Source organism: Berghia stephanieae, chromosome 10 (genome assembly GCF_034508935.2).
Source record: "Berghia stephanieae isolate SIO BIC M18660-M18661 chromosome 10, UCSD_Bste_1.3, whole genome shotgun sequence".
NCBI lineage: Eukaryota > Metazoa > Mollusca > Gastropoda > Nudibranchia > Aeolidiidae > Berghia > Berghia stephanieae.
Window position 1 is genome coordinate 18,366,532 of NC_088369.1, and position 25,014 is coordinate 18,391,545.

The following is a 25,014-nucleotide window of genomic DNA, read 5'->3' on the forward strand; positions in this document are numbered from 1 at the left end:
CTTAGAGCTGAATGGTATTTGCCTTAGATAATCGCAATAAATATGCATTTTTATATATATATATATATATATATATATATATATATATATATATATATATATATATATATATATATATATTATATATATATATATATATATATATATATATATATTATATTCTCATTTTTCTGATTAAATGCATTACACTGTCATCTTTTCGATCATTTCAAAGACAAAAAAAAAAAAAAAGAAACAAAGTGCAAATGCACAGGAATCATTCAAGACTCACTGCAGGTTTTATAAATAAATTCTTTCATGATAACTAAGGGCAAAAGCAGGGAAAGGAGAAAAAAATAAAGAAAAAGAAAAAAGAAACAAAACAAACGGTTCATACAAAAAACAAAAAAAGTTTAACAAAAATAGTGGAAGAAATTAATTTGTAAATGAAAGAAGCAACTTGGGTACTAATTCTTCCTCATCAAGGCAGCAGCATAATTTATCAAACAAAATTTCCCTTGTGAAGAAGGCCATTCACTCGTTAAACTTCTAAACGATAAGATAAATCTGAGACCCCGTGCATAAACATGATATAAAGTCCTTTTGACCCACGAGGCCTGTGCAGCCGAAGTTTATCCCAGTGTCTATGGTGTGAATCGACAATTGCTCGCTACCCTTTCACAGCTGGATGAACAGGGGGACTGGGACTTCAACCAGAATCAATCTTGGTCCCTTTGCAAAACAAGGTTTGGAACAGCAGTTGAGTTCATGCAGGTGAAATGCAACAAGCTTTGTTTTTATTTTGTTTTTCAAATATTCAAACTTGAAAAAAAAAAAAAAATGACTTATGAGTGATATATTTGTTACAGTGGATGATCAGGTTTATGCACAGGGTCTCAGAAATGTTACATGTCTATTTGTCAATACTTAATTCAATGTCACTGTCAGAACATACAAGAAACCCCAAAGAACTAAATCTTAAAAAAGCAACAGCTTAAAATTAAAAAAAAAACAAAACAAAACAAAACAAACAAGGTGATGTCTGAATAAATGTCAAACAACGTTAAAAGCATTTGCACATTTTTGCACATGTGCACAACACTACACAGAACCAATTGCACATTAGCTCATGCTTCATCGTCTCGTTTTACACAATAATATCTTGAGCATATGTGTATGCGACAACAACAATCACAGAGAATAAAAATATTGCGTGATGGGGGCTCAAACCCAAGACCTCCAATGCTTGATAAGTACCAAAAAGAAAATGTCCAAAGTCATTAAGAACTTAGGTTCGAGCCCCCCCCCCCCCCCTCGCCGCGATGTTCTTTAAATTCTCTATTGCACTGAAAAATGAAGAAGTTGTGTATAATACACTGACAGACAAAACAAACATGGAAATACTTGGACAAAAAATCCTCCCAGAAAATCATCTAACCCAGAGTCAAGGCAGGCTGATTGTCGTAAAGAAAATTTTTTTCCTATTTTTTTTTTTTCCTGGTTTGTCTTACATTGTGTCATTAAAAATAAATAAAATAAAAATAAATAATAAATAAAATTTCCTTTATTCATCCCATAGAGAAAATTTTTCTTTGGGGTCTATTCCAAGGAAAGACTGGAATAAACAAGACATCAGCCGCAGTGCAGCGCTGCAAACTGAACTAGGGCGAGGTGACTTGCTCAAGGCCACACAACGCAGCAGGTATTTGAACTCGGTACCTTTCGGGTACGAAGCAAAGACCATACAATTGAGCCACGTTGCCTCATTAAATCATTTATCTGACATCTATCCTAAGAGAGCTTTGTGTACCAATGACGAAACAGGGTGACATCACTGTTGATGACTCTCGCTAATTTGTTTTGTTTTTTTTTAATTTAAAGAATATTTTTAGGTCATGTCAGTGCAGTGACCTACTCAATCCAAAGGTCGAGGACTCACCTTAATCTTGTTGACGTTGTTCATCTCCAGGGCCAGGCTCCCACCAGACTCCACCTTCTGACAATGGGTGAAGAAGTTGTGAAGGTGTTGGTCCTGTTTGTATGGGAAATGTTTGGAACAATGTTGAAAAAATAAAATGTCAATTTTAACCACTTAACCGCCCATGTGCGGCTATGTGGTCTTGTGGTATGACACTCTCTTCCTGATCGGAAGCTCAGGGCTTGAGCCTCGCTCGAAGCATAGTTGACTCCTTGGAAAAGGCTCTTTACTCACATTCTCTCACCGTATTCAGGTGTAAAATGAGTACCTGGCTGTTAATAGTGTTTTCTCTGTCGGAAAAAAAAATTGTAATATTGCCTAACAGGCATTGTGTCTCATTCTATATGTTATATGTTTGTATTGGTCAAGGACCCTTTGTAAGCGCTTTGACTACTTTTAGTGGATATTGCGCTATATATAAGCTCAAGTTTTTAAAAATTATTTATTCAAAAAAAAAAAAAAATGCATATAGAAGGGCTCAAACTCAAGTCTATTCACTTTCCCCTTTAATATAAGAATACCAAAATGTTCATTTATCATTGTCATTACTTTGACGCACTGATTGTTTATATGTTTCCCTACAATCAAGTTTCTTAAATTTTTTAAAATTTTTCCTTCGTGTGTAAAGAAAAAAAATCTAATGACATTAACACTTCTTAAGTTGAAGGGTGTAATAAACCTAATTTTTATCCGAGATCGAGATCGGGCTACATTCCGCAACCATTCACGTCACTTCACACTCGTGGAGCCTACATGCCTGATATGAGCTGAGTTGTTATATAGCCCGATCCCGATCAAAAATTGTATAACAATAATAATAATAATAATAATAATAATAATAATAATAATAATAATAATAATAATAATAATAATAATAATAATAATAATAATAATAACAAAAATAATAATGATGATGAAAAGATTGATTCCAATACCTGGGTATAGACTGTAGATACGAGATGGAGGTTGACCTTGAATAAAGGCTTTCCACCATCAACCCATTTCACATCAGAGCCAGAGGACTGAAAAAAATCAAAGAAAAATAAAACAACATAAACTCTGATATCATTCATGGTCGTGGTTATCCTTGGCTGCACCGAGTTGCGACTTGTTATGTATGATTTATGTTTATTTTAGGGGTTTTACAGCATTTGTGACACCATTAGATCAATTCAGTACCAGTAAAAAGAAAGATAATAAAGGAAAAGTTGTAGAGAAATTCAAGCGTCGATTGAAGACATTCTTATTCCGACAGGCTTTCTTTTGATTATGTGTATAATTAGCGTTGTTCGTGTGGTGTGTTAGGGCTTAATCTTTGTTATGCGCCCAGAGCCCTCCTGAAGAAGGGATGTTTGGCGCACTATAAATCTATACCATTATTATTATTATTATTTATTAGATCCAGAGTTAAAAGTACCAAATGTGAAGTAAGACAAAGGGGACTAGTTCAAATAGGGAATGAAGATTCCACGAGCAATCCATCGATGTGCAAATTTTGACATCATAACTTAAAAAGTCGTCCCACCCAGGCACAAGCAAAGGATCCCCCTATGAAGGATACACTCAAATGTTTACGTAGGATTTAAGTTGAAGTTGAAGTATCAAAGAGACTGAGACAGGAAGTAATTTTAACTTATTTTTTTTCAAAAAGAGGATCTCTAAATTTTATATGCTGTTGGGTTTCTTCCATATCTACAATTTAATAGTTTCAAATATAGCTGAAGCTATAGCAAAGTCATACTTCTAAAAGAAAGCAGAAAAGCGACAAAATGAATTACATTATAAAGACTTGACAATTCTAGTTGTGATTTGTTGTTTCTGGGTTCTACTGTTGATGTGCATTTTAAACAAAACAACAAAAACAAAAAACAAAACAATGTTCACTTATTAAGGGTACCCCAACAGCTCAGTTGGTAGAGCAAGCACTCGGCTCACAGGCAAAGGGACTGAGATCAATCCCGAGTGCAGTAGAGATATTTTTCTGACCCCCACCCTCCCCTATCCCCTATCCACACAACAGTGATTGTGTAGCTGGGTCTATTAGATCTGGTGGAAAGTACTTAGTGAGAGAAAGTACTTAGTGAGAGACTATCCTCCTAGCAAGCAATTTCTATTTTCGTTTCATGCTATAGATACTGGGACTGGAGGCACTGAAGGACTATTTTTCATGAACTTAACACCATAGTTAATGAGTAATAAACAAAAATGAATATAACAACTTTTTTTTAAAAAAGAACAAAATACCAAACAGATCTGGAATTTAGTAATGTATTTATGTCTTTATTGCTTTGTTGTTATTGGCTGAAGAAGGGTTTTGAGCCCGAAACGTTCCATGTTTGTTTGTTTTTTTAAAAACTGTTCTATTCATTTATGTTTATTACTCTTTACAGTCCACAGCTCCTAGCAGCCTAGTATCATCATTGTTAATAAGGATGGATGCTGTGAAAGGTTGGAGTGGACTCTCTGCGACTGAATGCAGCCAAAAGGCGTACCATTTCAAATCGACCTCTACCTATGAGATGGCATTGGAAGTAAGAAGGTAAATAAGTAAATATAGTTAATTAAGTAAGTAAGTATAGTTGAGCAGACTTGTTGACCAACAACCATTGTTTGACTTCATTCAGAGAGTTATCTAACAACCGTTGACCAACAACCATTGTTTGACTTCATTCAGAGAGTTATCTAACAACCATTGTTTGGCTTCATTCAGAGAGTTATCTAACAACCGTTGACCAACAACCATTGTTTGACTTCATTCAGAGAGTTATCTAAAACCATTGTTTGACTTCATTCAGAGAGTTATCTAACAACCATTGTTTGACTTCATTCAGAGAGTTATCTAACAACCGTTGACCAACAACCATTGTTTGACTTCATTCAGAGAGTTATCTAACAACCATTGACCAACAACCATTGTTTGACTTCATTCAGAGAGTTATCTAACAACCGTTGACCAACAACCATTGTTTGACTTCATTCAGAGAGTTATCTAACAACCATTGTTTGACTTCATTCAGAGAGTTATCTAACAACCATTGACCAACAACCATTGTTTGACTTCATTCAGAGTGTTATCTAACAACTGTTGACCAACAACCATTGTTTGACTTCATTCAGAGAGTTATCTAACAACCATTGTTTGACTTCATTCAGAGAGTTATCTAACAACCGTTATCTAACAACCATTGTTTGACTTCATTCAGAGAGTTATCTAACAACCATTGACCAACAACCATTGTTTGACTTCATTCAGAGAGTTATCTAACAACCATTGTTTGACTTCATTCAGAGAGTTATCTAACAACCATTGACCAACAACCATTGTTTGACTTCATTCAGAGAGTTATCTAACAACCGTTGACCAACAACCATTGTTTGACTTCATTCAGAGAGTTATCTAACACCCATTGTTTGACTTAATTCAGAGAGTTATCTAACAACCGTTATCTAACAACCATTATTTGACTTCATTCAGAGAGTTATCTAGCAACCGTTGACCAACAACCATTGTTTGACTTCATTCAGAGAGTTATCTAACAACCATTGTTTGACTTCATTCAGAGAGTTATCTAACAACCATTGTTTGACTTCATTCAGAGAGTTATCTAACAACCATTGGCCAACAACCATTGTTTGACTTCATTCAGAGAGTTATCTAACAACCATTGTTTGACTTCATTCAGAGAGTTATCTAACAACCATTGTTTGACTTCATTCAGAGAGTTATCTAACCTTGTTCAGGGACAGGGTATCGTGACTCATGTAGGACGGGGGTAAATGGACTGACACAGGCAGGCTCTTCTCTCCAGTTACTGGTCTGTGAAAGGATGGGGGGGGGGGGGGGGGGAGTAAAGTATAATAAAATTGATAGTTTTACACACTCACAACCTTTTTCTCCTCCACCTCCTCCCCCTTCTTCTTCTTCTTCTTCTTCTTCTCCTCCTCCTCCTCTTCTTCTTCTTCTTCTTCTTTTTTCTTCTCCTCCTCCTTCTTCTCCTCCCTTCTCTCTCCTCTTCTCTCTCTCTCTCCTTCTTCTTCTTCTTCTCTTCTTCTTCTTCTTCCCTCTTCTTCTTCTTCTTCTTCTTCTTCTTCTTCTTCTTCTTCTTCTTCTTCTTCTTCTTCTTCTTCTTCTTCTTCTTCTTCTTCTTCTTCTTCTTCTTCTTCTTCTTCTTCTTCTTCTTCTTCTTCTTCTTCTTCTTTCTTCTTCTTCTTCTTCTTCTTCTTCTTCTTCTTCTTCTTCTTCTTCTTCTTCTTCTTCCTTCTTCTCTTCTTCTTCTTCTTCTTCTTCTTCTTTCTTTCTTCTTCTTCTTCTTTCTTCTTCTTCTTCTTCTTTCTTCTTCTTCTTTCTTCTTCTTCTTCTTTCTTCTTCTTCTTCTTCTTCTTCTTCTTCTTCTTCTTCTTCTTCTTCTTCTTCTTCTTCTTCTTCTTCTTCTTCTTCTTCTTCTCCTCCTTTTAAGTCTGTAACTTCAATTTTGAAGATTCCACAGACAACAATATTTTTCTTTCATTGGAGATGTGAGACTATCCACTGTCTCATTGCAAATGTCATGAACACGTATAAAAGGGCATTCACTGTTGAGTCTGAAGTTTCATAACACTCAATGATAAATGCAGCTATATTTTGTACTACGAGGGCTCTTTCAGAAATAACCGAAAAATGCCCGTTGCTCAGCAACCAGTGGAGATTTTTTAATTCTGTAAACGACATGATATTCCTTATTTCCTTACAGATATTCCCAGAAATTATGAAGTGCATCATTATGCACAATGAATTTCTAGACGGTTTTAAAGATGGCGGCCCACCTTGAAACTTGGTCAAAGGAGGAAATCAGAGCTGTCATACGTTTTTTGAACACCAAAAGTCTGAATCCTACCGAAATTCATATGGAACTTCAGAGTGTATATGGTGAGCATGTTATAAGCCGTACACAAGTCTATCACTGGTGTAATTTGTTTGAAGCCGGCCATTCCGACTTGACAGACAGGGAAGGGAGAGGGCGTTCGATAACTGCGACGTCAGAAGACAATGTGAAGCGAGTTGATGAGCTTATTCGTCAAGACAGGAGGTTGAAACTTCATGAAATCGCAAGCAGTCTTGAAATTTCGGAAACTTCTACCCATAGAATTGTATTTGATGAACTTGGCTACAGAAAAGTCAGCGCAAGATGGGTTCCTAAGCAATTGACAGACAATCATAAAGAACAAAGATTGGACATCTGAAGGGAACTTTTGAGAAGAAGCAAGAGCTCACGCAGGGTTCACGGGCATACTGCCAACGCCGGCGGAGACTTTCTAGGGTACAATGTGACTTTTCTTGACAGCATAGTCACCGGTGATGAGACTTGGTTGCACCATTGCACCCCAGAAACAAAGCAAGATTCGATGACATGGATACATCCATCCTCACCTGTCGTGAAGAAATTCAAAGTCATGCGGTCAGCAAAGAAAATAATGGGAACTATTTTCTGTGACAGTCGTGGTGTTATTCTGTTCGAAACCTTACAACCTGGAGAAACAATCAATGCTGCAAGGTACTGCCAAACTCTTGACAAGCTTAGGGAGGCCATTCGCAGAAAGCGCCCAGGACAGTTGACCAACGGGGTCATTTTGCAACACGACAACGCTACACCCCACACAGCACGAGTGACGCAAGGTTGGCTAGAGAAATATGGATGGGAGATTTTGCCACACCCACCACACAGTCCAGACCTCGCACCATCTGATTATCACCTCTTTGGGCCACTGAAACGTGAGCTGGCAGGAAAGCGCTTTGATGTCGATGAAGAGCTTGTTGACCATGGCTACAAAATTTCTTCCGAGAGGGTATCTATTCCATGGTGCGGCGTTGGCAGAAGTGTGTCGACAGACTTGGCTGTTACGTAGAGAAATGAAGGACGAGTCAAGGTATGAACACGTGCAAAAATTTTGTTGATAGCATAAAAAACGCGGATTTTACAGGCATTTTTCGGTTAATTATGAAAGAGCCCTGGTAGAAAAATTCATATCATTATTTCATATTCATATAGTTTATATTTTTTATTAAAGAAGTAAAATTGATTATGAATAAATATTTACAATAACAGGATCTTGAAAGCTGTAAAATAATGACAAAAATCCATCCACATTCAAATGTTGACTACTGTAAGCTAAACGTTCTAAACATTTATACTCCAGTTATTGCTTATTCAAGTTTAGATTAGAAAAAAACATAAAACTGAAAAGTCTTGGATTAAGTTGTTTGGTTTTTTAAAATTCATGAGCACTGAATGGTTTTCACTTGGCTTTTGTTCATTTCCAATGGGCATAGCTGTCTCCTATTCATACTCATCACTCAAGCGCAAATTGGGTTGATGTTTTGTTATGATTCTTGAAAAGAACATCATATTCCAATGAAATTTGATAAGATTAATAGAAGAAACGTGCACGTTTAACCATAAATAATAATAAATTTAAATAAATCCCCTTTATTCATCCCTAAGGGAAAATTTATCTTTAGGGTCTGTTCCAAGGAAAGACTGGATGGAATAATCCAGACGTCAGCGAGGACGAGGTGATTTGCTCAAGGCCACACAATGAGGTGGGTAGTCGAACTCGGTACCTTTTGGGTAGGAAGCAAAGACCGTACCGCTGAGCCACGCTGCCCCATAAAAAAAAACTTCATCCAACGCTTTTCAGTTGGTTTTTCCTTTATCCAAAAAAAGCCCCCCACCCCCCAAAAATATAAAACAAAAAACTTGATAAATTCAGAAATATTTCACGCAAAACAAAATCTATTTTTAAACGACTTCTAATAATCGCACAAAGTCTGCCATGTGACCTATAATCTAAGATGACCTCTTTACTAACTGACTCCTAACTTTTATTTCTATTCATTGATAAATAAACAGCTACGTAGTGAAATCTTCTTAAATAGCATACATGAAACCGCTGCGTCCCATATTTTCCCATAAATTCCAACCACTTCACAACATGAGTAAAGAACACTTTACAGGGACCTAAATATTCATCATGGACTCAATCGAACCCGAGATCCGCAAGTCACAAACCCCAATATCAGATATTAAAAAAATATATTTCAAATGAGCTTTTATATATCGCTATATCCACTAAATGTGCTCAAAGTGCTTTACAGCAACATTTTACATTTAGGACGGGACATGACGCCTGTTAGGCGATATTACATTTTTTTCTTCGGACAGAGACAACGCTGTTAACAGCCAGGTACTCATTCTACACCTGAGTACGGTAAGAGAATGTGCGTAAAGAGCCTTATCCAAGGACTCCAACTATGCGCCGAGCGAGGCTTGAACCCAGGACCTTCAGATCTAAAAGCGAGTGTCATACCACTAGACCACATAGCCGCAGATAATCAGAAGACACAACGCTTACCTGCCGTCCATCAAAATAGCCATCCAGGCAAATCCCACAGGGTTGTCGATGCCTTCTTTCTTCTTGCCCCCCGAACTCTTGGAGCCCTCACAGCTTACGTGGTAGAACCGGAACAACAAATGATGCTTTTCCTTCAATTCCACGGGTAGTAAGATCTTCACCTGGACCCAACAGGCAATGAAATATAAATAAAATAAGAGCTTTTATAAAGCGCAATTGTTGACTTATACTTATTGACCTTATAATTTGTTCATCAAATTAATGAGTTAATTCCCTTATGCTCTGTGAGCTCTCCTCGTTTGTAAGAATAATAAAAGGAGGCTACCAGTGATCACTTCAGTCTGTTGTTCCCTCCAAAAGAGAAGCAGTGTTTGTTCAATCTTTCTACATTTATGTAAAATAAAATTACCACCATCGAACTTAAACATGGCCCCAACAGCAATATCCACTAAACGGGCACAAAGCACTTTACAAAGGGTCCCTAACCAACAGCAACACATAACGTGTAGAACGAGACATGATGACGCATGTTAGGCGATATTACAATTTATCAGACAGAGACAAACGCTGTTGACGGCCAGGTAGGTACTCAATTTACACCCGAGTAAGGTGAGAGAATCTGAGTAAAGAGCATTTTCCAAGGCCGAGCGAGGCTCGAAGCCATGACCTTCCGGTTCGAAAGCGAGTGTCATACCACTAGACCACATAGCCGCACATGAGAAGGAGCTTGCATACAAAAATGGGTCCAGATAGCTCAGTTGGTAGAGCACTTGCTTCACAATCAAAGGGACCTCGATCTATGGAGGGTGCAGTCGAGATTTTTTCTGCCCCCCAGAAGTGAGTGAGTGGGTAGCTGGGTCTGTTAGATCCAGTGGAAAGTGCTTTGCGATAGACTAGCATCCAATCCAAAGGGTAGCAAGCAATTGCTATTGTCTGTTTCACACTATAGAAACCAGGATAAACTCTAGCTCCATATGGCCCAATGACTCTGAAGGAGTTAAAATAAATGATTTTCTTCAAGTCTGATTGAATTAGTAGCAAATGTCAGACTTTCAAAATATTGTATTCAAAATATTTTGAAGCAGACGTGAGCTGAGAAAATCGGTAGGCCTAGTTATGTTAGTGTCATGTACAGAGTAGGAAAAATATCAAATTAAGAAACTAGGGAGCAGGCACCGGTGTAAGGTAAAGATATGAACAAGTGTGTGTATGAAAGGTGCCTTACAAAGCAAGAAAGAAAATACAAGAAAAAAAAACCATCCCCAAAAAAACCAGTCTACTAATATCTCTTAAAAAAAGGAACTACACATTTGACTGCTTCCCTCCTAGTTGAGGATCCACGCCAGGACCAGGAGAAAAAAAAACGAGCAAATCTTTATCAAGAACTAAGACTACAGTGATCAAATGGAAAGAGAAAACATAATAAAAAGAATAGAAATAAAATAATTACATCCTTCGCCACGGCATCATTAGATAGTATTGCCAAGGCATTCCACGAAGGAATATAGATAACCCATCAAAAAAGATGTCTGATGTCAACAGGAATTACGCATGTTGTCCTAAGTGAGATGGCATCGCCCAGGCATTCCATGAAGGAATATAAATAATCCATCAAAAAAGATGTCAGGAATCAACCATATTATCCAAAGTGAGCAAATTGGGAGTTAATAATCTTGACCAAGGAAAAAAAACAAAAGTGCCTGAAGCAGGGCTTAAACCCCGGACCATACAAGTCACAGTGCAATGCCTGAACCACTCGGCCACTTCCCCGATAGAACACACAGCTAAAGTGACCCTTCAACCCACAATCGGAGGTCAGGAGGTGACCCTACCCAGTCTCTCTTTAACTCACCCAACCCTAACACCGACTATATCTGTAGTTTACCCTGTACCTATTTATTACATTTTTCTGAGACAAATTATAGGTGTGGTATCAAAGCTAATGTTCTTAGATTTTACATGTTAATGGCAGTTGAATAAAACTATCTATGTAAATGCTCATTTTTAATACATTTTTTTCCAATTTTGAAAAGTAGCAAAAATCTCTAGGATTGAGTGAGTTAATAATAAGATTATTGAATAGTTCTTACCTCATCCAGAAAGTTTGGCACATACGAATGGTGTAGGACACACGTTCTGGCCACATTGGTGAACACACATCGTTGACCAGGTCCTGCGTAGATTCTCTGGCAATTGGAAATGAGAAAGGGAGAGAAATTCAATACGATGAGTGATAAGATTCATAGACATGAACATGAGGACTGAAAAATACGCCAAAACAGCAGACACCTCAATAACCACGCCTCTCGGACAATCGTCATAATGTAAGCCATGGCAGTGATTGGTAAACATAGCGAACTACACAGGGGTCTAAGTAAAATACCCACTGTTCTACCGCTTGATAAATAGAACCAACACAGAAAACTATTTGTAAACTTAAACGTTTATAATATGATCGAGAAAATCGTGTGATCACTAGTCACCCATTTGGCGGTATAAAAACAATAACAATGATTAGAGAGAGGTCGATTTTGTTAGAATGTAAATTCATTTTCTTATTATGACCTTTTTGTGTAAGGAATCACCTATTATGTAACTCTCTAATTTGGGGAACGACAAAATTAAGCATTATTATTATCATCCTTTTTTCCTTTTTTCCTGTTCCTGCAATAAAAAGCAGATGTCTCAATAAATAAAGTTTACTCTTTCATCTAATGGAATTTGTTATTCTGTTCTAAATAATTACCTTGGCCTTCATCTAAAATCAATGATATGGCGTCCACCATGCCAACAGATTTCATTCACATTATTGTTTATCAACAAACAACCATGTTTGTCCGAGCATGTATGAAGGTGTGTCACAAATTCCATGTTTTGATTGGTCAAAAATCTACTGGTTAATTGGCTCAACCTTCCGCCACAACATCATAAAATAACGTCGCCTAGGCATTCCACGAAGGAATATAGATAACTCATCAAACAAGATGTCTGATGTCAACAGGAATCACCCATGTTGTCCAAGTGAGCAAATTGGGGTTAATAATCTTGCTCAAGGAAAAAATGGAAAGTGCCTGAAGCGGGTCACAGTGCAATGCCTTAACCACTCGGCCACTTCGCCCCCATTGTATTATATATTCATAATTAGTCCTGTTGTCAGTGACTTTCTATTTTTCTCTCTGTTGCTTCTTTAAAACTTGGAACTTTTTTAGGCAGAAACGGACCGAAGCCTAAGGCATTTTAAAAAAAAATTTTTTTTTAATAGAGCATTTATATAGCGCAATATCCACTAAACGTGCTCAACGCGCTTTACAAGGGGTCCCTGGCCAACAGCAACACTTAACATGTAAGACGGGACATACCGCCTGTTAGGCGATATATTGTTCGGACAGAGACAACGCTGTTTACGGCCAAGTACTCATTTTACACGGTGAGATTAAGTGAGTAAAGAGCCTTTTCCAAGGGCTCAACTATGCGCCGAGCGAGGCTCGAACCCAGGACCTTCCAGTCCGAAAGCGGGTGTCACACCATAAGACCACATAGCCGCACATTTGAGTTTTGTATTTCATTGGAGAGAGAAAATGAACCAAATAAATTAAGACGACCTACCTTTAAAGGCACAGCCATCTCATCGTCTGAGTCACGGAGTTCTATACAACATGCAATGTTTCTTGCCTGGAGAAAAAAAACAATGTTAAATGTTGAAAATTTGGAAATAGTTTTAGGCCCTCTATCAGCTAAACATGACTATATAATAATAATTATTATCATCATCATCATCACCACTATTATTATTATTATTATTATTATTATTATTATTATTATTATTATCATGATCATCATCATTATCATCATGCAAAGTTTCTTACCTGGAAAAAAAAAAGGAAATGTTGAAACTATGGAAATAGTTATAGGCCCTCTATCAGCTAAACTTGACTATATAATAATAATAATTATCATCATTATTGTTATAATTATTATCATCATCAATCATCATCATCATCACCATCCTTATTATTATAATTATTAACATCAACATCATCATCATCATCATTATTGTTATAATTATTAACATCATCATCATCATCATTATTGTTATAATTATTATCATCATAATCATCATCATCATCATCACCATCACCATCATCAAATTATCTTTGTGACAAGCCCTTACTTTAGCAAACGCCTTCTGGTTGTCGTATTTCAGGGCCAGAGGTCTGATGTACAGGTTGTTGGTGTAACTGTCGTAGGAGCTGCACAGAGAGGCCACGTCGGACACAAACTCCTCCACCTCCAGGGCTGGTCTGGACCAATTGGGTTCTGTGGCCAAGGGTTTCACGGGTACCAGGGACGAGGTCAAGGTCACTGAAAACAAAACAATATATATATATATATAAATATTTGTATAGCGTATCCCCCCTCCCGCCCAAAAAAAATAATTGAGCATTTATATAGCGCAATATCCCTCTAACAGACCAAGCTACCAAATCACTGCTGGGTAGAAAGGGCGGGGCGGTTGAAAATAAATCTCAGACTTCAGCAAGGATTAAAATCTGTCTGTTTTGTTTTTTGTTTTTAAAAGTTTTACGGAGCTTGCAACACATTAAGGTCATATCAGCGCCAGTAAAAAGGAAGAAAATGGGTTAGTAAAAAGTTATAGAATTACAATTAAAGCACCCCACCCAGGAAATCTGTCTCTTTGCATATGAAGTGAGTGCTCATCCAACAGAGCTATTGGGACCCCCTATGATGCTTGTAAGGCGCTACTAATTTTATTTCCACAGAGACAAAACTGTTAACATCCAGGTAGGTACTCATTTTACACCTGAGTGTATTGAGAGAGTATATGAATAAAGAGTCTTTTCCAAGGACTCAACTCTGTACCATCAAAACAGAACTCAAACTCGGGACCTGCGGTCCAAAGCTGGACATCCACAGTATGTTTATTACTCAGATAAAAAAAAATAATAACTTACCATCCCAGGCTTGATCTGGTTGGAGCATCTCGAAGAAGATTCTCAGCTTCCCAGGAATCTCTTGAAGTCTGGACTTCTTGTCTGGCCTGACGAGGGTAAAGTGAAAAAAAAAAAAAAAGGTTTTAACCAGTTAAACTTGGTCGAACATTTAATTTATTAATTTATTTTTGATTTTAAAACAGCAAAATTGCACCAACTGTCCTGTATACTTTTGGTTTTTAAAAACTCTGAATCTCGAGGGTAATGAACAAAATTGAATATATAACAGCTTCAAAAAAAAAGAACAATATACCCAACACATAACGTTTCGGGCTCAAAACCCTTCTTCAGCCAACAAACGAAAAACAATAAAGACATAAATACATTCAGATTGACGACAGAGAAATTTTGTCTTGAAGGGTAAATAATCCAAAATTGATCTGTTTTGACTGAGAAAAAAACAAAAGATGAGAGCTTTTAAAAAAACAACAAAAAAAAACATGAGCTTTTATATAATGCAATATACCATTATAATGGTAGCACGTCTGATCAGTAATCAGAAGGTCTGAGGTTCGATCTCCAGTCGAGGTCCACTGATTTTTTTTTTTTGGATGATTTTTTTTCTTGTATTTTTCTTTCTTGCTTTGTCTGGCACCTTTCACACACACTTGTTCAGTTCTTTATCTTAGTGGCAATACACTTCAACAGTCATGACGTCACTTCCCTCGTAATGACGCATGGTAACTTAGTAACTGGCTCTAAACTATCGGAACAATGGCGGACGCCCTTATGAAATATTTCTCCGACGAGCATAAAAGCGTATCCAGATGGGAAAAAAAACATTATAAATCTGATCTTGTTTTGACTTTTATACATTCTGATCACATGACATGTGTAAAAGTTCTAGCCAGCATGAAGAATAAAAAGTACGAGTTTTCTTTGTTTAGAACCACGCTGCTCGCCGTTGCTGGGCGACGTGACATCAGACTATTGAATCCAATTGGCAGGTGTGTACAATGTTAATCCTAAGACAGGATGGTGACTCACTTCTTCAAGTCCTGGAGTGTTTTAATCATCTCCTCCTCGTTGATTTTGGAGCCTTCATGTTTGTAGAGTTGCATTTCCACACGGCCATGGCCAACGCTATTGTCAAGGGGTCTGGACGAGAAAAAAAAAATTAATTAAAATTAATAGACGTCTTTTAAAGATTTGCCATAGGGCTTGTATCTATCTGATCAATGGAAATTTAAATCAATGTAAAATTACAAAATTAAAATCAAAACAAAAATAAATATACATCTAAAATTTCAACAACAAATAATATTAATAATAACAGTAATAATAATAATAATAATAATAATAATAATAATAATATAATAATATAATAATAATAATAATAATAATAATAATAATAATAATAATAATAACAAAATAATAGAATAGCACTATAAATAGCACAATGGGAAAAGACTGTTCAGCTTCGTTTTTTTTTTTTTTTTTTCCACTTTTCAAGGAACTGAAGATGATTGGTGGGTTGACTGTTGACCAATACAGGTGAGATAATGGTCAAAGGATACATTGATTGTTGACCAATACAGGTGAGATTATGGTCAAAGGATACACAGGTCTGAAATAAAAATACAAAATGTGTGAGAACTCACATGGCAGTCCATGCAAACGGCATGTGATAGTGTCCGATATGGGAACAGAACTGTTTCATCTGCCGATGTACTTTGAGGCCCATTTTGGTGTCGGCTCCTTTGATGTACGGTTCCACACTCTGGTTTATGCTTCCCTGCAACACTTTAGTGATTCGGGCCACTAGGTAGATATCGGGGTGCTTCCTTGAGATGGTGAAAATTCCCTGTGGACCAACATTGACAATATGTTACAGTGAATGACATAATCAGCCGGATGGTGAAAAGGTTTGAACTGAGATATTGGCAAGTTTAGTTAAAAGGTCAATTTTTATTAAAAAATGAGTTCTTGTCAAAAATGATTATATCAACCATTTTTGTACATCTTCGGGAAATATCAAAGCTTAATTTCACTTCTAAATATTTTTTTTACAGATCGTCAAGTTGAAAAAGTATGAAATTTGAGAAAAGTTGCTGGATACCTTTCCCATACATCTGACCATAACTTCATGAAAAATCACCGATTTACTTCAAATAAAGATTAAAATGCTCTGGAGAGCAAAATTCTTTCAGAAAATGAAAAAAAATTTGTTTTAAATATGCAAATCCAAAAGATTATGTCACTGTCATGCACTGACACATAAAAAAACATGGAAGTGACAATTTGGAGCAGGCACTGGTGTAAGATAGCTGTCTCAATAGCTCAGTTGATACAGCTTCATATGAAAAGCAACTATGATAGATCCGGGGTGAACCTGTTTGTTTGTTTTGTTTTTAAGGGTTTTACGGAGCTTCCAACACATTTAGGTTATATCAGCGCCAGTAAAAAGGAAGAAAATGGGATAGTAAAAAGTTCTAGAATTACAATTATAGCACCCAAGAAAAAGTAAGACTTAGGGGAACTAGGAACAAATAGGGATCAGATGTAGATTCCAAGAGCATACCACCAATGTACTTAGTTTGGGTTCACCTATAAGTCTCATCCGGACACAAGCACAAAATCCAACAAAGAAGAATACACTCAAATGCTTACATTATACATTGAAAATAACAATTATAATAATACATAACAGAGAGATGATTTACAAGGAAAAAAACATCATCTCCCAAAACAATAACTATGCATTTGACTGTTTCCCTCCCAGCCAGGACTCCGGCCATGCCAGGATAAAACCAAGTAATCTCATTCCAAGACAAAGACAGAAAGCATGTTGGAAAACAGTTATAAGGGGATAGAAGACACAGTATGTACCCCCCTGCCCACTATGGGAGGTCAGGAACCCCACCCAGTGGGTGAACCTGAGATTATTTCGGACCCCCCTGTTTACCCAGCAGTAATTGGATAGCTGACCTTGTTATATCTTGTGTAAAGTACTTTGTGATAGACTAGCATCCTACCCAAAGGGTAGCAAGATAAGATAAGATAAGATAAGATAAGATAAGATAAGATAAGATAAGATAAGATAAGATAAGATAAGATATACTTTATTCATCCAAAAAAAATGGAAATTCGTTTACAGACGTGGCATGTATGAAAATGTATAAACACAAAGTTGAGAATCAATGGCGACATTATATATATATATAATATGCAAATGCACAAAAATGTAAAAATATACGACCAAGAACCAATAGCAACACTTTATATATTAATTTGATAAATTGAGATAGGCCATACCTCTGGCCTTTAGTCCGAACTTGTGTGTGTATATTTAAAAGATAGTATTTAATTTAAATCACAGTTGCGCATTAAAAATTCGAACACCATGCGGCAATAATGAATTAAGGTGACGTGTTGTCTTTGTTTTTATAGCTATAAGGCGACGGCTCTTCATGGAGAACTTAATATATTTGTGAAGGGGGTGATCGCCATCCTTCATAACTTTCTCCATTTTACTTAGACAAAATCTCTTGGAACAGTTCTTCCACATTGCTATTCTCCGTTTAACGCTAAAAGAAACCTTGATAAACTCCAGCTCCATGTGCCTAATAGCTCTAAAGGCAGAGCTGCCAACTTTAAATTTTTAAAAATCGTAGTTTCCAGGAAAAATTCACTTTAAATAGCTTTATAAATAAACAATTTTCTCTCAGCATGATCCAAAAATACTCCAAAGTCCTGAATATAAATCTAAGGAGCTAAACTTTCCTTTTCAACAAAATTTATTGAGTCAAAGAGACCTATGCAGTTCTGTAGCTGAAGCCCCCCCCCCCCCCCATCATCCACCCCTCGGTGAAATAATATTGCACTATGCATGTAAAAGTTAAAGTTGTTTTGTTTTTGTTTTTGTTTTTGCTTTGCTTTTTTTTTTAATAATATAGCTAAAAATGCACTGTGAAATAGATGCAATCATATAGGGAATGCTTTTTAATCAACATTCATACCCTTTTCCTGGCTGTGGCCAATTTCTCCTCGTCAATCCCCTCGATCTTTCCAAGGCTGGTTTCCTTCAAGTGGATGCTGGAGCTGCTGGTGCGATCTCTCGCAGTCGACAAGGACAGTTCGGGTGGGATCATGGCTCCGATTTCATCTTCATTGGGATCGATGTGGAAATCCTCTGATATCTTCCGTCCGTTTTTGGAGGCGTCGTAGATGGCAAAGGTCACGAAGAATGGCTCTGGCTGTGGTGGAGAAAACATATATAAACTTTCTTTTTCTTCTTTTGATAAAATCACCATCATCATCATCGTCATCGTCATCATGGCTATTACCATCATTACAATTGCTATTAATGTATCATTATTATTATTATCGTTATTATTATTATTATCATCATCATCATCATTGGAAAAACCCCTAACTCCATTTTTCCCATTTTGAGATATTGAGGATTACTTCCCCTAAAATTTCTCTTTCGATTTGTTATTTTATCACATTTAAACTTCAAATTCACAAAAATCAAGGGAAATTCTTGTGCCAAATGATGATTAAAATCAAATTTACATTGACTTAAATCGACTTCACGAGTTTTAGAAAACCAGCCTTCAATTCTTAAACACAGCCACTCAATCCAAACAATCAGAACCAACACTTAAAAAAAACTATGTGTAAAGTTTAACACTTATAGTCAGTGCGGCTATGTGGTCTAGTGGTATGACACTCGCTACGGATCAGAAGGTCCTGGGTTCGAGCGTTGCGCATAGTTGAGTCCTTGGAAAAGGCTCTTTACTCACATTCTCTCACCGTATTCAGGTGTAAAATGAGTACCTGGCCGTTAGCAGCATTGTCTCTGTCCGAAAAATGGTAATATCGCCTAACAGGCGTCATGTCTCGTCCTATGTGATAAGTGTTGCTGTTGGACAGGGACCCCTTGTAAAGCGCTTTGAGCACGTTTAGTGGATATTGCGCTATATAAAAGCTCATTTAAAAAAAATAAAATTTCAACATAAAAAAACTATGTGTAAAGTTTAACGCTTATAGTCAATTAGAGATAATTTAGTGTAAACGTAGTCGTGTCTCCGGGCAGCCCATTCACACACAATAACTAAATGCTGATCGAGATGTGATAAGGACATGTGTAAAACTATATGTAAAAACGCTTATCGTTAATCTTACTAGAGAAAATTAATTCAAAACGTAGTCATGTCTCCGGGAATTCCAAAAACAAAAACAAAGCGTTGATTGAGTCAGATTTAGTCGCTCTATAGACCTTTTATATGAATGCTAAAAATGCTTTTTAATTAATAGAAATTTAACTCTCTCCTTACCAGCCATTTTCAAGATTTTCCCCAAATTTCACACCCAACTAACACAAAAATAGATTGTTTATCACTCAGACACAATAGCAGTAAAATTCTTGCGATACACAATTTCTTTAACAAAACATGCTCTACAACACATTGTTCATTTTCTTTAAATGTTATGATGTACAAGAGAAATTTGAATAAGAAAAATGTTGGTTGTATCGTAACGAATGTGACGATTTTCCTACAGTTGGTAAGGAGAGGGTTAATTATGTGTACAATCCTCAGCAACATGTGTACAATGAATGAAAATGTGTAAAAATACACATTTTTACGTAAGGCTGGCACACTGCTCCACTAAGGCCATGCGGCGTTACTAAAAATAGTTTATCCAAAATTGGTCTATATTATGTACTCACGTTGCATTTCTTGTTTCCCTTGCCCTCGTCGGCCATGTTCATAGACAAATCAAATTTCAACTCTTCCAGTTTGAGTAGATAGCGTTCCGCAGACGGTCTTGGGAACACGTCGATCTCTTCATCCTCTTCCTCATCTTCCATTTCCTCGTCAAACATTCTTCTCTATAAAAAAAAAAAAATAAATGAAAGCAGTCCATCAGAACCATTCAGCCCATGGAGTCGGAGTTTATCCCGGTTTGATTGTGAAGTGAGTGCTCTACAAACTGAGCTATCAGGACCCCCATTCTTCTCTATAATGAGAGAAGAAAAAAATTGTAAACATTCCAAGATTTTTCTACAGAAAGGACGTAAAAAAAAATAATAATATTAATGGTATAGATTTATAGTGCGCCAAACATCCCTTCATCAGGAGGGCTGTGGGCGCATAACATAGATTAACTTAATCATTAAGCCCTAACACAGTACACGAACAACGCAAATTATACACATAATCAAAAGAAAGCCTGTCGGAATAAGAATGTCTTCAATCGACGCTTGAATTCCTCTAGTGAAGACGAAGAACGTATCTCTAGTGGTAGTAAATTCCACAACCTTGGACCAGAATGCTGAAAGGCGCATTCACCAGCCTTCACACGACAGCAGCTATTTTCAATTTGTGGTCGTTCGTTGATCGAAGCGATCGCTGTGGGTTATACCGTTCAATGAGGTTTGAGAGATATGCTGGTGACGAGCCCTCCAGGCATTTGAAAACGATAGTTGAAGATTTATATTTAATCCGCTGGTCCACTGGCAGCCAATGCAGCTGCTGTAGTAATTCGGGAGCTGCAGTTTTCCTGTCTTTCTGCAGTACAACGAGGGCTGCCATGTTCTGTATTTTCTGTTGTCGGCCTGGATATTTTAGTAATTTATTTACGCTTTTATTGTAATTTGTTGTTGGCTGAAGAAGGGTTTTGAGCCAGAACCATTCCATGTTTGGTATTTTGTTCTTTTATGAAGCTGTTATATTCATTTTTGTTTATTACTTTTTACAGTCCACGGATTCTAGCATCTTAGTATCACTTTGACTAATGTAAATATAAAGAACTTTGTGGCAGGCAACATACAATTAGGATACAGAAAAGTTTTAAACTGTAAAAATGAATTGTGTTATTATTTATAAAACAGCTTAAATTGATTGAGGACAAGAATTATATGTGTCAGTGCAAGACAAAATCAGTCGGAAGGTGAACATTTCGGATTTTCATTCTTAAATATTTTTTTTTTAATTTTCTAAAAGAATATGCTCCCCAAAGCATTCTAATCTTTATTTGAAGAAAATCGTGTGATTTTTCATGAAGTTATGGTCAGATGTATGGGAAAGGTATCCAGCAACTTTTCTCAAATTTCATACTTTTTCAACTTGACTAGCTGTAAAAAATATTTAGAAGTGAAATTAAGCTTTGATATTTCCTGAAGATGTACAAAAAGGGTTGATTTAATCATTTATGACAAGAACTCATTTTTTATCAAAATTGAGCTTCTAATTAAACTTGGCAATATCTCAGTTCAAACCTTTTCACCATTCAACTGATTATGTCATTCACTATAACATATGACCATATACTTTGACGGATGAAGGATTTTTTGTCTCTCTCTCTGTTTTTGTGTCTGTCATCAGCCTTCATAAGAACGAATCCAGGTGAATTAAATGATTCGTAGCTATTTGCTCTAGTGGTATGATACTTGGCTTCGGACCAGAGGGTTCCGGTTTCAAAGTCCAGCTTAGAGCGGCGCGCAGTTGAGTCATTGGAAAAGGCTCCTTACTCACAGTCTCTCAAAGTACTCAAGTGCAAAATGAGTATCTGATCGTTAACAGCGTTGTCTCTGTATGAAAAAATCATAATATCGCCAAAAAGGCTTTATGTCCCTTCATACGTGTTGCAACAAGTGTTGCTGTTGGCTAGGGACCTCTTGTAAAGTGTTTTGAGCAATTTTAGTAAATATTGCGCTATATACATGCTCTAAATAATAACATTCGACTTACCCGCATGTCTGGATAGATGCCAAAAAGATTTTGTCTGGATTCTTGTCTCAGTTTGGATAAGGACGAATCCGTCTCTCGACAATACTGGGTGGAAATATAAAAATACAAATTCAAATATTGATAGGATTAGGTGGGATGTGTACGTGTGTCGGGGTGGGTTGGGGTAGGAGAGGGTGGCATTGAAACTTGTAGGTAAAGATATAATTTGTCGTCTTGCTTTTTTTTTCTTTTCTTTTCTTTTTTTCTAGAGCAGTTTTCCAACGTATAAAGCATAGATGTGATCTTCATTAATAATAATAATAATAATAATAATAATAATAATAATATAAATAAAATAATAATAATAATAATAATAATAATAAATGGTAATAGTAATAATAATAATAACAATAATAATAATAATAACAATAATAATAATAATAATAATAATAATAATAATAATAATAAATAATAATAATAATAATAATAATAATAATAATAAAATACAAAAGAAGAAGAAGAAGAAGAAGAAGAAGAAAGAAGAAGAAGAAGAAGAAAGAAGAAGAAGAAGAAGAAGAAGAAGAAGAAGAAGAAGAAGAAGAAGAAGAAGAAGAAGAAGAAGAAAGAAGAAAAAGAAGAAATATAATTTGCACAGAATCCTTCTGTAAACCATAACATTTACAACATATGTAAAGTTAAAAATGGAATTATATGGAAAAATTTCATCAAATAAAAAAAAATAAAATAATGACTAACTGAACTGCTTCTAAAAACCTTAAACAAACTAGTATTTAACTAGTTGACAAAATTTAATTCGTCTACTCCAAATATCCATTTAATCATTTCAATTGTGTGGCCTATTTGTCAAACCACACATGCTTTGGCCACACGCTTTACTTTCCCATGCTTTCTCAGCACGATTTATTGTTTTCACATGCTTGCTTCACACGTTGATTTTTCACGTTTCTTCACAGAAGTTACACAGTTAAGATGCTTCCTGCACATACATTGTTTTCACACGTTTTCTTCACTCATGTTATTTTTAACATGCTTTCTTCACAAATGTTACTTTCACATGCTGGTTTCACACACATTTTTTTTTCTTCTATTTTTTCAAATTCCATCAGAGCCATTAAGCCTATTAGGAGCCAAAATTCATCCCAGTTTCTATAAATCGCGAAATGGACGATAGAAATTGCTTGCTACCTTTTGGATAAGACACTAATCTATTGCAAAGTACTTTCCACCAGATATAACAGACCCAGCTACCCAATAACTGGTTTTGGAGTAGACATCTCAATTTCACCCAGGATCAACCTCGGTTCCTTCGACTGATTTTTTTGGGATGTTTTTTTTTTTTCTTGTATTTTTCTTTCTTGCTTTGTCTTCCACTGTTTCATATACTTTGTTTTTCTTCAAATCTTTATCTTACACGAATGCCCAACCGATTTGATATACGTCAAACCTAATATCAAGGACATGTGAAATAATTTTTGAAAACTCGAGTATGTTTGGTTTTAAGGGTTTTACGGCGCTCGCAACACATTTAGGTTATATCAGCACCAGTAAAAAGGAAGAAAATGGGATAGTAAAAAGTTCTAGAATTTCAATTAAAGCACCAAAGAAAATGTAAGACATAGGGGAACCGGGAACAAATAGGGATCAGATGTAGATTCCAAGAGCATACCACCAATGTACTTAGTTTGAGATCACCTATAAGTCTCATCCGGACACAAGCACAAAATCCAACAAAGAGTAATACACTCAAATGCTTACATTATACATTCAAAATAACAAATATAATAATACATAACAGAGAGATGCTTTACAAGGGAAAAAATATCATCTCCCAAAACAATAACTATGCATTTGACTGTTTCACTCCCAGCTAGGACTCCAGCCAGGGCCAGGACAAAACCAAGTAATCTCATTCCAAGACAAAGACAAAAAGCATGTTGGAAAACTGTTATAAGGGGATAGAAGACACAGTATGTACCCCCCCCCCCCCCCTGCCCACTATGGGAGGTCAGAAACCCCACCCAGGAAAACTCGGGTATCACACATCAGCTAGTTATCCTGTTAAAAAGCATGGCCGTTGATTGTTACAGCTGCAGGGAATTCCACACATTTGGGGTCGACTCAGTAAAAGAAAACCATAGACATGAAATTAACAATTCTGGATAGCAAAGACATCTGAAAGAGGTTTTTTAAAAAAACGTGGGTTGGGTTTCACACGTCAACCAGTTATCCTGTTAGAAAGCAATTGGTTACGACAATCTTACACTCGATCAGACTTGGCAATATTTCACAGACAAAATTCAGGAAATTTTTGGTGCAAATCTTGGATTTGATAAGATAATGATGATAATGATGATGACAATGATGATGATAATGATGATGATGATGTGATGATAACAAGTCAGTGATAACAAAATTCAATCAGGGAGGGGACATATTAGAATGGAAACAATTCATTCAATTCATTCCATTGATCATCCAAATCAATCAATCAATCTCTTTTCTCAACCTGCTTCTTTCTCCTCAGGACAACAGGCACTCCGTTGGGTTTAACAAAGTTGTCGTCTTTACTATTTTCATTGGTGGAGAGTTGAGTGGATTCCGACTCTGCGGTCGGAGTAACGACGGGAGTTGTAGATGATGTAGACGGGGATTGAGGAGATGGATGCAAAGAAGGGATGGAAGAAGACGAGGAAGACGCAGCAGAAGTTGAAGAGAAGGAAAGAGGAAGAGTGAGAAGTCTTCGAGGGAGAGGGTTAGGAGAAGGCAGGGGAGAAGATTTAGGAGATGAAGGAGGTGGATGTTGTTGTGGCTTTATATTGTTTTTTGGGGAATTTTCATTTAGGATTTCTCTTGAATTTCTATTCGAATCTGGTTCAATTAATATTTCCTGTGAAGTGAGAAAAAAAATGCGAAAGTTGCTGTTTGATGCTGGACGAAATAATAACGAAAATAAAAA

At 36.4% G+C, this 25,014-nt stretch overlaps 1 protein-coding gene across 9 annotated transcripts in view; it reads right to left on the reverse strand.

Annotated features, from left to right (window-relative positions):
* LOC144980753 (dedicator of cytokinesis protein 9-like) overlaps nucleotides 1-25,014 on the reverse strand; it is a 134,633-nt gene that overhangs the window by 91,038 nt on the left and 18,581 nt on the right. For all 9 annotated transcript variants that reach the window (XM_078928524.1, XM_078928525.1, XM_078928521.1 and 6 more), the window contains exons 9-21: nucleotides 22,059-22,142; nucleotides 20,036-20,197; nucleotides 18,318-18,554; nucleotides 15,960-16,162; nucleotides 15,346-15,456; nucleotides 14,320-14,405; nucleotides 13,518-13,708; nucleotides 12,953-13,018; nucleotides 11,437-11,532; nucleotides 9,347-9,507; nucleotides 5,690-5,774; nucleotides 2,893-2,979; nucleotides 1,919-2,011 (exon numbers count right to left, since the gene is read on the reverse strand). In XM_078928524.1, the coding sequence (XP_078784650.1) occupies nucleotides 1,919-2,011; nucleotides 2,893-2,979; nucleotides 5,690-5,774; nucleotides 9,347-9,507; nucleotides 11,437-11,532; nucleotides 12,953-13,018; nucleotides 13,518-13,708; nucleotides 14,320-14,405; nucleotides 15,346-15,456; nucleotides 15,960-16,162; nucleotides 18,318-18,554; nucleotides 20,036-20,197; nucleotides 22,059-22,142 (1,662 nt within the window). The remainder of the gene's footprint in view (nucleotides 1-1,918; nucleotides 2,012-2,892; nucleotides 2,980-5,689; nucleotides 5,775-9,346; nucleotides 9,508-11,436; nucleotides 11,533-12,952; nucleotides 13,019-13,517; nucleotides 13,709-14,319; nucleotides 14,406-15,345; nucleotides 15,457-15,959; nucleotides 16,163-18,317; nucleotides 18,555-20,035; nucleotides 20,198-22,058; nucleotides 22,143-25,014) is intronic.